Source organism: Coregonus clupeaformis, unplaced genomic scaffold, assembly GCF_020615455.1.
Source record: "Coregonus clupeaformis isolate EN_2021a unplaced genomic scaffold, ASM2061545v1 scaf0079, whole genome shotgun sequence".
In the NCBI taxonomy this organism is placed as follows: domain Eukaryota; kingdom Metazoa; phylum Chordata; class Actinopteri; order Salmoniformes; family Salmonidae; genus Coregonus; species Coregonus clupeaformis.
In genome coordinates this window covers 565,001-583,304 of record NW_025533534.1, presented here as the reverse complement: position 1 = coordinate 583,304, position 18,304 = coordinate 565,001, and the positions used below count along the sequence as shown (strand labels likewise).

Here is an 18,304-nt window from a genome sequence, read left to right as displayed (position 1 = left end):
GCAACCATGTTCTGTGTATGTTTGGTGGAACGTTGATGGAATATTCTCCTAACCCTCAGAAAACTGGACACATGAATGTTCCATAAAACGCATCTAGAACATTAATGTTGTATATTCTGAAAACATTGTAACCACTTTCTAGACAAGTTATGTTTGACATTAAGGGAATGATCTCCTAACTTTAACACCAAATCATGCTAAAAAGGTTCTCAGAAGGTTTTTGCTAACATAAATAGAATGTTCCCCTAACTAACAAAATACTGGACACTCAAACATTAGGGGAACATTACAAAAACGTTCTCTCTCACTAGAATTGTTAACTAGGATCCCCGTGTGTGTGCGTGCGTGTGTGTGTGTGTGTGTGTGTGTGAGAGAGAGAGTGCGCTAGCTTAGTTCGTTCCACCACCACGACTGGGGGACAGGAGAGCGCGTGCGCGCATTCAGCTTGGCTATTGAAGAAAAGAGCTCGAAAGACCTGACCGTCTCGTTCGTGCACGAGGCGTCTTAAAGCGTTGATGAAAGACAGCGGCAGAGCAGCGCGAGCAGCGACCTGCCGACTGCTACAGCGGGACAGAGCGGCAGTTAAATGTAAAACGACCGATTTCACAGCGTTTCTAAAGCCCTAAAGCCCTGTTTCTATCATGAATGAATAGATGACGAAGAAGAACCAGGGAAAGGAAGACTGGAGGTTTGCTTCTCTCATCACGGGGTGCCGGTGAAAGAGGGGCAACATTGGTCAAAAACAGTCGCGTCTGTCTGTCGTGAGATGACAAAGGTGGGTGATAAAGAATATGTGACTTTGTGTTTATCTGTAACATCACCACTTTTATTTTAAGCCGCGTTTATCTTTATTTCATCCATTTGTATGGGGGGGGGGATATTTATATGGGAATTTCTGCTGGCATTGCCCCCAGTAGGCTATTCTAAATCAGAATACATTATTGTGTCGTTTCATTGTTTTTCCAACGTCACCGCCACCGGTGAACCCCCTGCCCCCGGTTTTAAGTCTTTAAATGCCTGGTGCTGCGGTGTTGTCAGTCACAATGATGAACAGGAAACGACGTTCCCGTAGGCTGTTGTGACACTGACAATATACATCGTGCATGTGTCATTTCAACCCGTCAGTTGTTCGTTCGCCGGTTCTCATGTCATCATTATTATTGTGTGTGAATTAATTATCCCAATTCCCAAATATTGACAGTTGGGTCTGAGTGCCGTGCTCATATTCGCCCAGTCTTTTCCTGTCCGGTCAATAGACCGCGGACTGTAGGCTACTTTGTGAAGATGTCCAACAATCACTTCAAGGAAACTCACAATTGAGTAGATTATGATGATCTATCTATCATCATAATCCATCTGAAAACGGTATGATTGATTATTATGGCCTAGCCATTATATTAGATTAAATTGGTTAAAATTTTCCCCACGTAGGTAATTAATTTTCATGAAAGGAGTTTATCATTTCAGAACATGAGATGGAGAGAGGAAATGGAGAGAGAGATAAATTATTAAGAGATGATGAAACATAAAAGAGGTCAAAGATAAGATATATATTCTACATGCATATGAATAAATGCAAACTTTAAAAAATATATATAATATTTCTTTTTGTAATTTCCTTATCATATAGCCAGCCTATTTGCATTAGTTTGCTATGGGTTTATTTGCAGTGGACCTGATATCTGATCAGTCATTCTAGAACAGGTTACTTGTTCTCGATTAGCTGTCAGGTTAACAGAAGTGTGATTGTGCTGAATGTTCTCATGTAATTCACTGTCAGATTCGATGTAGTTTGGACGGCAGGTAGCGTAGCGGTTAAGAGCGTTGGGGCAGTAAGCGAAAAGTTGCTGGTTAGAATTCCCGAGCCGACTAGGCGAAAAATTATTTCGATGTGCCCTTGAGCAAGGCACTTAACCCAAATTGCTCCTGTAAATTGCTCTGGATAAGAGCGTCTGGTAAATGACTAAAATGTGACATGAGGGAGGGATATGCTATGTGATGTGGCAGGCAACAGTGCAATTCGTTCTCACATATCTGTTGTCAAAGTTTGCTACTGCAAAAGTTTTAACATTCCCATTTTATGTGGTTCCCGTTTACTTCGATTAGATTGGGTTTCTTTGTACATGTTCGCCACTGGTTTCATTATTAGCCTACTAGCCTATATTGACAATATCCCCACCCCCCCATGCAAATCAAATTATTTCAATTGAACGTGTGTGTGTTCGTGCAAATGCAGATCCCCACCCCAGTGTATTCAACTGAGGACAAATCAAGTGTATAGAGACCGTTGCACCACAGTATAGCATTAACCTCTAAACCCAATTCATAAAGAGTTGTATCTCATTAACTCATTCAGATGTATGACATACACACCACTCTAAATGCTATAGTAACAATATGCATATTCATAGGTCATGCACAAGCAGTGTTGTAGTGTGTTGGCTCTGTCTTCCCGCCTGTGGAAACATAATACAGAATAATGAATGTGTGCTCTTGAAGAGACAATACAGGCTTATGAATAACAGTGATAGCAGCCACACACACATGCAGGCACACACACCCGCTTCCACGAGCACTCTCTCTCTCTCTCTCTCTCTCTCTCTCTCTCTCTCTCTCTCTCTCCCCCCCCATCCTCGTCTGTCTGTCTGTGTCTCTCTCTCTCTGTCTCTGTCTCTGCTCAGTGGGAAAGTTAATATGATAAAGTGTGTTTACTCCATCGATCCAGATACCCTTTTACACAGTGACTTAGACCGATGGTGTCAAGGGACATATTACTCAGATATACGTCTAGATTCTGTAGGCTCTAACTGTAGCCTGATCCCAGATCTGTACACGCTTTAGCCAACTCCCTTGGCTGTTGTTATCATGCCGTGCATGGCAATGATAGTCAGAGGAGTTGGCTAAAGCAGTGGTTTTCAAACCTCTCCTCGAGGACCCCCAGACAATTCACCTGATTCACCTAGTCAGGGCTTGATGATTAGTTGACAAGTTGAATCAGGTGTGCTAGCTGTGGAAGTTAAAATACACGGAACGGCTGGGGGTCTCCGAGGAGAGTTTTGAAAAAAGCACTTACAGATCTGGGACCAGGCTGCAGCCTTCAACCCTGGTCCTGTATAGCTCCTCATACAACTACCTCATCCCTCTCCGTAGTTGTGGGTTGTGTAATTGTGTGGTGTGTATTAGTGTGGTGTGTAGTTGTGTGGTGTGTATTAGTGTGGTGTGTAGTTGTGTGGTGTGTAGTTGTGGGTTGTGTAGTTGTTTGGTGTGTAGTTGTGTGGTGGCTGGTGGGCTCAGAGCAGGCTGGCATTTAAGAAGGAGCGTGAGCCTGATTACAGACCTTGTGATTAAATATTTACTTGCGGTGCTGCATCTCAGCAGCCGCAGGGATGTGTGTGTGTGTGTGTGTTATATGAGTGATAAAAACAATATGGTAATGGGGAGTTAGCTACTACAGTTAGGGTCCTGGAGTTTTCCCTGGCCGCCTAACCCTGACCAGGAAAAACTCCTGGCCGTATCAATGGTCTATCCTCTCCTATGATTCCATCTAGCGAAGCGAGCGTTCTACATAGTGCCCACTGTCAGTCTGACAACGTGGCCAAACAGATAGAAATACAGATGGGTTTGCAGAGCCGAGTGGGAGCCAGAGGTTGGGCATGTGTCCAGTGGGGCCGGGCTGCCCTTGGTGGTGCAAACACATTATTTTCATCTCTTTGTAGATGTACAACATCCCCATCCTTGGGGACCTGGATTAAACGGACCGTCAGGGATTACTGTTTAAAAAGCCCTTTATCTGGCTGACCTCTATGCTGACTGGGGAGTGGGCACACGAGACACACACACACGCATGCACACAAACACACACACACACACACAAGGGGTGGGGGGTGAGATAACGGGATGGGTGTGGTTGGCTTTGTACCACATGTGTGGATATGGAGATTATTTGCCCTCAATCCCTTGTCCTTCTTTTGAGCAGCTGTTGCTGAATGACCTCAAGAGATTTTCAGGCCAAATAGAATCTGATCTGTCAACGTGTTACCAAAACGTTGAAACTCATAAGCAAAGGTCATGTTCGACATGCAAGAATAAAGCAAAAAGTTTTGAAGCGGAAAATTCGTATTGATCAAGTTTAATCCTGCTTTGTGCCTTCTAAACATGTCTTTGTCCTGATTGGCTGTATGTGGTTGGCACTTTGGGACGTGGTTGTGATGGTGAAGGTCTGGTGGAGGGGCCCACACCACAGGTGTGGCTGGGGTCCGGGGTGAAGTTTCCCTATAGGTCCAACCCAAGCCCAGTGAGCTGAAGCCCGAGCCCAGGCTCAGTCCGACATCACAGAAATGAAATGTGCCCGAACCCGAAATAAAGCCAAATTTCTAGAAAACAGTATATTTATTTAAACTTAAACTGGTGTTGAGAACAATGCGGCGGAGGCGAGCGGCAGCGGAGTGAGGAGACGAGGAAACATCCAGTGGGCCTAGATAATGCACAGAGAGAGGAAAAGTCACCTTAGTTATGATCAACTGAATTAGGAAAAATTGGATTAAATGTCACGTTCGTTTATAGACGGGATGGACCAAGGCGCAGCGTGATATGCATACATGTTTATTTATATTGAATAAACACCACGACAAAACAACAAATGAAACGAAATGTGAAGTCCAAGGTAGACAAACAACATACCTCACACGGAACAAGATCCCACAACTTACTAGTGCCAAAAGGCTGCCTAAGTATGGTCCCCAATCAGAGACAACGAGCGACAGCTGCCTCTGATTGGGAACCACACCGGCCAACATAGAAATAGACATACTAGAACACCCCCCCCCCAAAGGTGCGGACTCCGACCACGCCACATAAACATAACAGGGTAGGGGCCGGGTGGGCATTCCGCCTCGGAGGCGGATCCGGCTCAGGGCGTGACGGCCACTTACTCTCCACCTCCCTGTTGCGCCCCTGGTCTGGTCTGGACCTCGGCGCGCTGCTTCCCCTCTCCTTCCTCCCACGAATTACCAAGCCCTGTCTGGACCCTGGTGTGGGAGACCCCGAACCTGGAGAGGGGCTGACGTCTGGGTCTGGACTGGAACCGCTGACTGGAGCTGGACCCGACGACGGTGGAGCGAACTGCTCTGGCTCCGGAGTGGAGCCGCTGACCGGAGCTGGATTGGACCCCGGTGGAGCGGACTACTCTGGCTCCGGAGTGGAGCCGCTGACCGGAGCTGGATCAGGCACCGGTGGAGTGGACTACTCTGGCTCCGGAGTGGAGCTGCTGACCGGAGCTGGATCAGGCACCACTGGCTTGGTGCGAGGGACAGGAACAGGCCGGACCGGGCTGGCGACGCGCACCACTGGCTTGGTGCGAGGGGCAGGAACGGGCCGGGCCGGGCTGGCGACGCGCACCACTGGCTTGGTGCGAGGGGCAGGAACGAGCCGGGCCGTACTGGGAACACGCACCACTGGCTTAGTGCGGGGAGCAGGAACGGGCCAGACCGGACTGGCGACACGCACCACTTGATTGGTGCGAGGTGCGGGACTGGGTTCCTTCATTAACCCCCGCTCCTTCTGCTGCCTAACCAGCTCCTCTCGCCGTGCCTCTACACTTTCCTTTTGCTCCCTCTGAACCAATGGCCCCCGTAATCTGGTGGCCTCCTCTACTAACCAGCAGATCCGTCTTGTCGCGGCCTCCTGCTGCCTCGTCGTTCACACCGTGTGCCCCCCCAATTTTTTGGGAGGGATTGCCTCTCCACCCTGATCAGGGCCTCCCTCTTTCTTGCCAGATCCTCTCTCATCTCCTGCCAAGTCCATCCTCTCTGCTCCTCCTCGGCACACTGCTTGGTCCAGGTCTGGTGGGATCTTCTGTCACGTTAGTTTATAGACGGGACGGACCAAGGCGCAGCGTGATATGCATACATGTTTATTTATATTGAATAAACACCACGACAAAACAACAAATGAAACGAAATGTGAAGTCCAAGGTAGACAAACAACATACCTCACACGGAACAAGATCCCACAACTTACTAGTGCCAAAAGGCTGCCTAAGTATGGTCCCCAATCAGAGACAACGAGCGACAGCTGCCTCTGATTGGGAACCACACCGGCCAACATAGAAATAGACATACTAGAACATCAACATAGAAATATACAACATACACACCCTGACTCAACATATACGAGTCCCTAAAGTCAGGGCGTGACATTAAAGTAGACTAATGCAATTGAAGTGTCACGCGTGCTGTAGGTGGGTGTAGTGGTGGAATCAAACGCAGGACACCGAAGTATAGTCCAACAGACTTTAGTAACTCTCCAACAAGGAAATTACGAGAACACTTGCCCGTAGGCGAAATAACGCACGAAGGCGCACAAAACAAATGCGCACTACACAGGTGCGTAAACACTCCACGCAGTGGAGGGAAGCTCAACCGAGCGAAATAGCGAGCATCAGCCCTACACACGACAGACAAAAATCAATAACACACAACACCTGACAAACACAACGAGAACTAAATAGGACACTAATGACACTAAATGAAAACAGGTGTGACAACAATCAGACAAAAGCAACGAACATGAAACATACAACGGTGGCAGCTAGTATTCGGAGACAACGAACGCCGAAGCCTGCCCGAACAAGGGAGAGAGGCAGCCTCGGCCGAAACCGTGACAGTACCCCCCTTGACGCGCGGCTCCAGACGTGCGCCGACTCCGGCCTCGGGGCGACCCGAGGACGCGGAGCAGGGTGCGTCGGGTGCCCACGATGGAATTCCGTCAGGAGAGACGGGTCCAAAATGTCTCTCCTCGGCACCCAGCACCGCTCCTCCGGACCGTACCCCTCCCACTCCACTAGATACTGGAGACCCCCCATCCGACGTCTCGAATCCAAGATGGACCTCACGGAGTACGCCGGTGCCCCTCGATGTCCAATGGGGGCGGAGGAGTCTCCCCTGATCTCACTTTCTTGGAGTGGGCCAGCTACCACCGGCCTGAGAAGGGACACATGGAACGAGGGGTTAATACTTTTATATTCAACAGGTAGCTGTAATTTATAACACACCTCGTTCAACCTTCCCAGGACTTTAAATGGCCCTACAAACCGCCGACCCAGTTTCCGACAGGGCAGGCGGAGGGGCAGGTTCCTGGTAGAGAGCCAGACTCGATCACCAGGTGCGTACACCGGTCCCTCACTGCGGTGGAGATCGGCGCTCGCCTTATGACGTCGGAGGGCCCGCTGCAGGTGGACGTGTGCAGCGTTCCATGTCTCCTCCGAGCGCCTCGCCCACTCATCCACCGCAGGAGCCTCGATCTGGCTCTGCTGCCAGGGTGCCAGAACCGGCTGGTAACCTAACACACATTGGAAAGGGGTTAGGTTAGTGGAGGAATGGCGTAGGGGAATTCTGGGCCATTTCGGCCCAGGGAATGTACCTTGCCCACTCCTCCGGCCGGTCCTGGCAGTATGTTCTAAGAAACCTGCCCACATCCTGGTTTACACGTTCCACCTGCCCATTACTCTCCGGGTGGTAACCCGAGGTGAGGCTCACCGAGACCCCCAACCGCTCCATAAAGGCCCTCCAGACTCTGGAGGTAAATTGGGGACCTCGATCAGACACAATATCCTCGGGTACCCGTAGTGCCGGAACACATGGGTGAATAGGGCTTCGGCAGTTTGCAGGGCGGTAGGAAGGCCCGGCATGGGGAGCAAACGACAGGCCTTAGAAAACCGGTCCACAACGACCAGTATAGTGGTATTCCCCTGTGAAGGAGGAAGGTCAGTAAGGAAATCCACCGAGAGGTGGGACCATGGTCGTTGTGGCACGGGCAGGGGTAGTAACTTACCCCTAGGCAGATGTCTAGCCGCCTTACACTGGGCGCACACCGAGCAGGAGGAAACATAAACCCTCACATCCCTTGCAAACGTGGGCCACCAGTACTTGGCACTAAGACAGTGCACTGTCCGGCCGATACCCGGATGTCCAGAGGAGGGTGACGTGTGAGCCCAATAGATCAATCGATCCCGAACCTCGAGCGGAACGTACTTCCGACCCTCCGGGCACTGTGGTGGACTAGGGTCGGTGCGTAACGCCCGCTCGAGCTCAGCATCGACCTCCCACACTACCGGTGCCACCAGACACGACTCCGGCAGTATGGGAGTGGGCTCCACGGACCTCTCCTCCGTGTCATACCGCCGAGACAGCGCATCTGCCTTACCGTTCTGGGACCCAGGGATGTACGTGATCTTAAACGTAAACCGGGTCAAAAACATATTCCATCTAGCCTGTCGAGGGTTTAGCCTCCTCGCTGCCCGGATGTACTCCAGGTTACGGTGGTCCGTCAAAATGAGGAAAGGGTGTTGGAGCCCCCTCAAGCCAGTGCCTCCACACCTTTAGGGCCTGTACCACGGCTAACAGCTCCCTGTCCCCTACGTCATAGTTTCGCTCCGCCGGACTGAGCTTCTTGGAATAAAAAGCACAGGGGCGGAGTTTAGGTGGCGCGCCTGATCTTTGTGAAAGCACGGCTCCTATACCGGCCTCAGACGCGTCCACCTCTACCTGAAATGGTAAAGAGGGATCCGGATGCGCCAGCACTGGAGCCGAGGTAAACAGGTCCTTCAGCCTCCCAAATGCCCTGTCCGCCTCGGCAGACCACTGCAGACGCACCGGGCCCCCCTTCAAGAGAGACGTGATGGGAGCTGCCACCTGTCCAAAACCCCGGATAAACCTCCGGTAGTAATTCGCAAACCCCAAAAACTGCTGCACCTCCTTCACAGTGGTTGGTGTTTGCCAATTACGCACGGCTGACACCCGGTCTACCTCCATCTTCACCCCTGACGCAGACAACTGATACCCCAAAAAAGGAGACCGACTCCTGGAAAAACAGACACTTCTCTGCCTTAACATACAGGTCGTGCTCCACCAGCCTCCGCAACACTCTGCGCACCAGGGCCACATGCTCGACACGGGTAGGCGAGTACACGAGAATGTCATCTATGTACACCACGACCCCCTGCCCCTGCATGTCCCTGAAGATCTCATCCACGAATGATTGGAAAACTGACGGAGCGTTCATCAACCCGTATGGCATGACAAGATACTCGTAATGGCCCGAGGTGGTACTAAAGGCTGTCTTCCATTCATCGCCCTCCCTGATGCGCACCAAGTTGTACGCGCTCCTGAGATCTAATTTAGTGAAGAAACGCGCCCTATGCAAGGACTCAGTCATGGTCGCAATCAGCGGGAGTGGATAACTGTACTTCACCGTGATCTGATTGAGACCACGGTAATCGATGCATGGGCGCAAACCACCATCCTTCTTCTTCACAAAAAAGAAACTCGAGGATGCAGGGGAAGTGGAAGGCCGTATGTATCCTTGTCTCAGAGATTCGTCTATGTAAGTCTCCATAGCTTTCTTCTCCTCCTGAGACAGAGGATACACATGGCTCCGTGGGAGCGCAGCTCCTGCCTGGAGGTCTATCGCACAATCTCCCTGCCTATGGGGCGGCAACTGCGATGCCCTCGACTTACTAAACGCAATAGCCAAATCCCCATACTCAGGGGGAACGTGCAATGCGGGCACCTGGTTTGGACTCTCCACCGAGGTAGCCCCTACGGAAACGCCTAAACATCTACCCACACACTGGGCAGACCACTCCATCAGAGCCCTCCCTTGCCACGAAATAGATGGGTTATGGGTACTCAACCAGGGCATGCCCAGCACCACCGGATACGCAGGAGAGTCAATCAGAAATAGCTGAATCATCTCCTGATGACCCCCCTGCGCACACATCCTAAGTGGCGCAGTGACCTCCCTGATCAAGCCCGCACCCAACGGACGGCTATCTAGGGCATGAACGGGGAAAGGGACATCAACAGGAAGAAGGGGAATCCCTAAAGCTAAACAAAATGTCTTATCAATAAAATTCCCAGCCGCGCCTGAATCTACCAGCGCCTTATGCTGGGAATGAGGTGCTACCTGTGGAAAACTCACAGGCAAACAGAAATGTGCAATAGAGAGCTCTGGGTGAGTGGGGCGCCTACTCACCTGGAAGGAATCCCCAGTGCGGGACCTGTCGTCCTCTCCCCTAGGAGGCCATCCCCAGCACCTATCCGCGGTGTGTCCTCCCCGACCACAGTTGGTGCAGGGGATGGACCCCTAGTAAGCCGACCCCTCCTCTCTCTAGCGCCCAGCACCCCGAGCTCCATGGGACACGGCTCGGAGGCGCTGGAGGGTGAAATGGACGGACCCCCCTCGGAACGTCCGCGGGTAGCTAGTAGGTTATCCAGCCTGATGGACATGTCGACCAACTGGTCGAACGAGAGGCTGGTGTCCCTACAAGCCAGCTCCCGACGGACGTCCTCTCGTAGACTACACCTGTAGTGATCGACGAGAGCCCGATCATTCCACCCTGCATCTGCCGCTAGAGTCACGGAATTCGAGGGGCGAACTCTTGCGCACTCCTCCTCCCCTGCCGGAGGAAGACCAGATGCTCCCCGCCGCTTTCCCCTCCGGGGATGGTCAAACACCGCCCTGAAGCGGCGGGAGAACTCGTCGTGACGTGATGGTGTCCGCGTCGATCCTCCTCCACTCCGCGTTGGCCCATTCCAATGCCTTCCCGGAAAGGCAGGAGATCAGGGCGGACACGCTCTCATGTCCCGAGGGCGCCGGGTGCACGGTGGCCAGGTACAGCTCCACCTGGAGAAGGAATCCCTGACACCCGGCCGCGGTTCCATCGTAGGACCTCGGGAGCGAGAGTCGGACTCCTCGGGGTTCCGGTGCTGGAATGGGCGGACTGGCCGATGGTGCTGGCAGGGAAGGTGGCGGTGGAGGCGTTCCCCAGCCTCGAATGGTGGTGATCACCTCCTGCAGTGCGGTCCCCATCTGCAGGATCTGGTCCCGTTGTTCCCGAACCTGGTCCTCCAGCGTCGTCTGGGCTGCTGCGGCTCCTGCTGATTCCATTTTAAGGTGTGTTATTCTGTCACGCGTGCTGTAGGTGGGTGTAGTGGTGGAATCAAACCCAGGACACCGAAGTATAGTCCAACAGACTTTAGTAACTCTCCAACAAGGAAATTACGAGAACACTTGCCCGTAGGCGAAATAACGCACGAAGGCGCACAAAACAAATGCGCGCTACACAGGTGCGTAAACACTCCACGCAGTGGAGGGAAGCTCAACCGAGCGAAATAGCGAACATCAGCCCTACACACGACAGACAAAAATCAATAACACACAACACCTGACAAACACAACGAGAACTAAATAGGACACTAATGACACTAAATGAAAACAGGTGTGACAACAATCAGACAAAAGCAAACGAACATGAAACATACAACGGTGGCAGCTAGTATTCCGGAGACAACGAACGCCGAAGCCTGCCCGAACAAGGGAGAGAGGCAGCCTCGGCCGAAACCGTGACATGAAGGCATGTACACTATCTCATCTTGATAAATCAATCAATGTCAGATTTTTGTTTTTGGATATTTGGTAACAACTAGGCTGGGAAAATGTTCGCTAAATTGAGCAGGCGCAGTAGAGAGAGAGAGAGAGAGAGAGAGAGAGAGAGAGAGAGAGAGAGAGAGAGAGAGAGAGAGAGAGAGAGAGAGAGAGAGAGAGAGAGAGAGAGAGAGAGAGAGAGAGAGAGAGAGAGAGAGAGAGAGAGAGAGAGAGAGAGAGAAACAGAAGGTCCGGGACAATGTAGCAGGTCTCAGGTCCTCCGGGAGGGGAGGGAGAGAGAATTAGAGGGAGCATACTTAAATTCCCACAGGACACTAGATAAGACAGGAGAATTACACCAGATATAACAGACTGACCCTAGTCCCCCGACGATACCCCCAGACAGGGCCAACCAGGCAGGATATAACCCCACCCACTTTGCCAAAGAACAGACCCCACACCACTAGAGGGATATCAACAAAACACCAACTTACTACCCTGAGACAAGGCAGAGTATAGCCCACAAAGATTTCCTCCACCGCACGAGCCCGAGTGATGCACCCCTCCTAGGGACGGCATGGAAGACCACTAGTAAGCCAGTGACTCAGCCCCCGTAATAGGGTCAGAGGCAGAGAATCCAAGTGGAGAGAGGGAAGCCGGCCAGGCAGAGACGGCAAGGGCGGTTCGTCGCTCCAGTGCCTTGCCGTTCACCTTCGCACCCCTGGGACTCAATCATAGGACCTACTGAAGAGATGAGTCTTCAGTAAAGACTTAAAGGTCGAGACCGTCTGCGTCTCTCACATGGATAGGCAGACCATTCCATCAAAATTGAGCTCTATAGGAGAAAGCCCTGCCTCCAGCTGTTTGCTTAGAAATTCTAGGGACAATAAGGATGCCTGCGTCTTGTGACCGTAGCGTACGTGTAGGTATGTACGGCAGGACCAAATCAAACTAGAGACAAAAAAAATCCACTACTTAAAAGGGACACCTACTCATTCAAGGGTTTTTCTTTATTTTTACTATTTTCTACATTGTAGAATAACTATTAATCTGATGTTTGCTATGGTTGCAACTTAGAGACCTCCTCCTCCTGGCTGTCTGTAGAGGACAGGTTAGAGACCTCCTCCTCCTGGCTGTCTGTATAGGACAGGTTAGAGACCTCCTCCTCCTGGCTGTCTGTAGAGGACAGGTTAGAGACCTCCTCCTCCTGGCTGTCTGTAGAGGACAGGTTAGAGACCTCCTCCTGGCTGTCTGTAGAGGACAGGTTAGAGACCTCCTCCTCCTGGCTGTCTGCATAGGACAGGTTAGAGACCTCCTCCTCCTGGCTGTCTGTAGAGGACAGGTTAGAGACCTCCTCCTGGCTGTCTGTAGAGGACAGGTTAGAGACCTCCTCCTGGCTGTCTGTAGAGGACAGGTTAGAGACCTCCTCCTCCTGGCTGTCTGTAGAGGACAGGTTAGAGACCTCCTCCTCCTGGCTGTCTGTAGAGGACAGGTTAGAGACCTCCTCCTCCTGGCTGTCTGTAGAGGACAGGTTAGAGACCTCCTCCTCCTGGCTGTCTGTAGAGGACAGGTTAGAGACCTCCTCCTCCTGGCTGTCTGTAGAGGACAGGTTAGAGACCTCCTCCTCCTGGCTGTCTGCATAGGACAGGTTAGAGACCTCCTCCTCCTGGCTGTCTGTAGAGGACAGGTTAGAGACCTCCTCCTCCTGGCTGTCTGTCTGCCTGTCTTCCTGCACCCCTCCCTTACTCTCTCTTTTTTTTGTCTGTCTCTACCCCCCCTCTCTCTCTGCCCCCTCTCTTTTAATCCCCCCTCTCCATCACCATCCCTGTCTCTCTCCTTCCCTTCTTCTTGAACACCAAAGCTCTGACAGAGGCTCTGTGCCAACTGCTCTGGCATTTTTAGAATTAGGAGAACTTTTGGGAACAGCACAATTATTGTTACATCACAATTAATAATTCAATCAACCCCACTGGCAGACTCACAGGCATTAGCCAGAACCTAGATCAGTTTTTGCTGTCTTGCCAATGCCTTGGCACTCATTGTCACGCAAGACAGCACAAACAGATCCGGGATCAGGCTAGACTCACGTATCTATGAGGCGTTACTGTACAATACATGGTATACATCCTACAAATGAGGAAAATAACTTCAGACAAGTGGCGCTGTATATAGCTGACTCTCACAGGAAATAAGTACCAAGGAAATGAACCCCTTCATCATCATCAGTTTGACCTATGACTTTTACCCCCTGACCTTTGTGGCATGTATGTATGTGTCACGATCGTCGAACACAGTGGACCAATGCGCAGCGTGATTTGCGAACATACTTATTTTATTAGAGTACCACACGAACAAAACAACAAAACGATACGTGACGTCCTTGGTAACAGACACTAACCATACACGGAACAAGATCCCACAAAACACTGTGGAAAACAGGCTGCCTAAGTATGGTGCCCAATCAGAGACAACAAGCAACAGCTGACACTCGTTGCCTCTGATTGAGAACCACCCCGGCCAACACAGAAACACATGAGCTAGATAAAGCACCTAGAACACAAACACATAGAAACTACACACCCTGGCTCAACATAACAGAGTCCCAAAGCCAGGGCGTGACAGTATGTGTGTGTGTGTGTATGTGTGTGTATGTGTGTGTGTCTTTGGATCGGCTGGTGTTATTTGTTTTTTATTCAAGCAATTATGTTCGTAGGATGTTTTTGGGGGGTGGAGGGAGGGAGGAAGGCAAGGGGAGAGAAGGATTGGGAGGCCGTGCAAAGGACAATTTCAAGCCATTATATTATATCAGATTGATTCTGTAAGATAATACCTAGGACAGCAAACAGAAAAGCAGAGGATTTCTTGGAATTCTTAGAACTGGGGCCATATGTATCAAGGATATCAGAGCAGGAGTGCTTATTTAGGATCATTTTTGCCTTTGAGATCTAAATGAATAAGTTTACATATACAGGTGGGACCTGATCCTAGATCAGCACTCCTACTATGAGACGATTGATACTAATGCAAAAATGATGTCACATTAAAGGGATACTTCGGGATTAGGGCAATGAAAAATAACAGAGAGGCACATCCAAAAAAGTCAATCCACTACTTAAAGGGATACTTCAGGATTTTGGCAATGAAGCCCTTTATCTACTTCCCCAGAGTCCGTTGAACTCATGGATAGAGAGATTGTAGTTTGAAGGAAGTTCATACTGGGTAGTACTGTTGGACATAGAGAAACTACCAGAGAAAACTGTGCAAGGGAACACAGGGAAGTGAGGGCATGAATACACAGGTGAAGAGGTAGACACAGGTGACATCAATAAGATAATGATTCGTCCAGACTGTGAGTGAGGAGATGCCTAAGGTTGTCGGAGGATGACACCTAGTGGGTCGCTCCGGAACTGCGACCCCCCTCCTGTAACAGCACTGTAAAGGGATAGTTCATGCAAAATGCATTTATAATAATCTAAAAACCATTCAAAAGCATTTAGAATTGCTTATTCATTTAAGTTATTAAGTGTTACCAACATATTTGGGATGTAACAGTATGGATGTGTTATGAAATCTAAATCTAATGGAAACCATAGTCCTGTAACTTCACCCTAAACTGACCAGTTTGATAGCAGTTTTGTGGGCCTTGTATGCTGTCTAGAAAACCTAGTGAGGGAGGTCTATGACAGAAAGTCACCTACAGTCGTATAGGGTCAAAGGTTAGGGGTCAGCGTATGAATTCAGTACAAGACGCCATCAGCATCGACCATAAGCATCTGCCGGGGTAAGTTGGGCGATAGCTAGCGTGAAGGTCTGCTCATTACTTCATTAAGGCTAGCCTCAAAGAAATGCTGTGTTGGTCACGCAAGATGTGTCTTGTTCGTTCCACAGCGAGTGTGTATGACGTACTTTGACTCCACTGTCCAACGCTGTTTGCTGTAGAATTATTCTATAGGAAAATAGAGGGAATCTCAGAGAGAGAGAGAGAGAGAGAGAGAGAGAGAGAGAGAGAGAGAGAGAGAGAGAGAGAGAGAGAGAGAGAGAGAGAGAGAGAGAGAGAGAGAGAGAGAGAGAGAGAGAGAGAGAGAGAGAGAGAGAGAGAGAGAGAGAGAGAGAGACAGAGACAGAGACAGAGAGAGAGAGTTTAACAGATTGACTGTCTTTATGTCACACTAAAATTACAGTGACGTTAGTGAAACACACCGATGTAGACAGCTCTAATGTGGACAAATAACTGTCCTCCTTTCTCTAAAACTAAACCAATCACATCACAGATAGCAAGGCTTTATTCATGTTTTTTAGGTCAATACAGACATAGGGACACACACAGTCACGAACGCAGGCACACATCCAGGATGCAGCACAGGCACGCACACACACAGATAGACACACACACACACACATAGATACACACACACACAGATACAGACACACACACACACACACAGATACAGACACACACACACACGCACACACACTTAGATACAGACACACACACACACACACACAGATACAGACACACACACACACACCCTCTGCCCCAGACTCTGGCCACACTAGAAAGGAGACGTGTTTAATTAAAAAGGCCTGATTGGGTTTCACAACGATCGGCTCAGATATGACAGCACAGGAGGCTGACACCCTACACTCACTACAGGGTTATGATTTAGTAGCAGTAGACTGCGTGTGTGTGTGTGTGTGTGTGTGTGTGTGTGTGTGTGTGTGCCTGTGTGTGTGGCTCGAGAGAGAAAGGGAGCCACTTAAATCCCTTTCTTATTAACTCTCTGTGACACATGATCCACCAGGCAGGCTGGCTTGCACTCACACACACACACACACACACACACACACTGCTTAAAACCAAGGCTCGTTTTACTGCTGGAAAATGGTGTGTGTGTGTGTGTGTCTCTGGGCCCTTTGGGTCTGCTGCTATCTGGACCATCTGTCTGTCTGTGGCACTAAGAGAAACGTCTGCCTGGGTAGGTAGACTAGTGATCTTCAATGGAGCTCAATGGGGCCACTTTATAGTAATCTGCTAGGGCTATATTCGGTCTTTCGGATGGGACGTTAAATGGATATTCTGATTCTCTGTAAACACTAAAGATCCCATGGCACTTATCGTAAGAGTAGGGGTGTTAACCCCGGTGGCCTGGCTAAATTCCCAATCTGGCCCTCATACCATCATGGCCACTTAATTATACCCAACTTCCAATTGGCTCATTCATCCCCCCTCCTTCCTCTCCCCTGTAACTCTTCCCCAGGTCGTTGCTGTAACAGAGATTGTCTTCTCAGTCAACTTATCTGGTAAAAGGGTAAAAAATGATAATAATCTGGACATGCATAGTTATAGTATAGTTAATGTAGATGAAGTCTATGAGCAGCCAGTTAGGGAATGCAGGGCACAGGGGTTAACAACCCCTACACTAGCAACAAGTGCCATGGGATCTAGTGACCACAGTGGGTCAAGAACTCAGTTTAACATCTCATCCCAATGACAGTTAGAGTTTGGCGTAGACTTGAGCAGTCTTTTTTATTTTTGCCTTAGCATCACCAACACACTTGATTTAACTAATCAACTCATTATCAAGCCTTTGATCAGAATCAGGTGTGTTAGTGCCAGGGCAAAAACGAAAATGTGCAGCCCCTTGGGTCCCCAGGACCAGGAGTGAAAACCACTGGACTAGAGAAAGTAGTTTAATTGTGGTTACTAAGTAGCTAAGTAACCCAACCTGGAGAGGAGAGGAGAGGAGAGGAGAGGAGAGGAGAGGAGAGGAGAGGAGAGGAGAGGAGAGGAGAGGAGAGGAGAGGAGAGGAGAGGAGAGGAGAGGAGAGGAGAGGAGAGGAGAGGAGAGGAGAGGAGAGGAGAGGAGAGGAGAGGAGAGGAGAGGAGAGGAGAGTTGGTGGTGGCTTGGAATCTTTTCCAGAATGCCATTCTCCACCATTCTCACTCATAATTTTTTAGAGGTTCTGTTGCCTATTCCATGGAATTGAATTAGAACATGTTTTATGCGCTACATATTCTACCAATGGGGTCTACTTACAGTAACGTATCCATCTTAATGGGTCCTAAGAGGAATGAGCTAATGGACACATGGCCATTATTATTAGTCACTGTATACTCTCTTGCTAATGGACATGGCCAATTATATGTTGAGTAAATCTCCCTCTTTCTCTCCTTTGGTTTTGTATATACTGTATGTATAATAACATCTCTCCCTCTCCCTCTCCCTCTCCCTCTCCCTCTCCCTCTCCCTCTGTCTCCCTCCGACTCCCTCAGTTTCAGTGAAGCTGCGGATCATGTCTCAGAAGAAGATATTCCTGGTCATTGTGGCGATCAGTACCGTCAGTCTACTGCTGCACCGTGGGGGCCACTTCAGCTGGTGAGACACACACACACGGTCAGGTGGAAGATATGCATGTACAGAAGTATGATATGTATTTACTGTAGATGGCAGCTACATTAGAATGGTGTTCTCACTTATAGAATGACAGGGTTGTTCTAGAGTGTTGGGACCAGGGCCGTTGGGGTCGGGCTTCATCACCCGGCGCACTGTCCCCGTGTGTGTCTTCGCTGTCCTATTACCCTCTCCCCTCCCTTTCCATTTCCTTTCACTCTGTTCTCTCATTCTCCCTACCTTTTCTCTCCTTTTCCCTTTGGCTCTCCTCCCTTTTATGCTTCCTGTTACTCACTCTCCATTACGCTAACTCCGTCCCTGCATGTAACAAATAAACCAAGTGCAAGCTTACTAGACCTAAGCTTGAGTTATTGCTATTTGGTCAGCTAGCTATCTGTACAGCTAGGAACCAGTTCAGTTTTCACTCTTCCGTCAGTTCACTCTTGACTTTTGTCAGAAAGATCCCACCCTCTCTGCTAGCTATGTTG

General features: G+C 49.8%; 1 protein-coding gene across 1 annotated transcript in view; it reads left to right on the top strand.

Annotated features, from left to right (window-relative positions):
• The first annotated feature begins 504 nt into the window (after positions 1-504).
• The window catches only part of LOC123483337 (galactose-3-O-sulfotransferase 3-like), a 19,424-nt gene continuing 1,624 nt past the window's right edge, over positions 505-18,304 (top strand). Inside the window, exons 1-2 of the mRNA XM_045213141.1 lie at positions 505-775; positions 17,699-17,801. Of these exons, the coding sequence (XP_045069076.1) occupies positions 17,719-17,801 (83 nt within the window). The 5' untranslated portion in view covers positions 505-775; positions 17,699-17,718. The remainder of the gene's footprint in view (positions 776-17,698; positions 17,802-18,304) is intronic.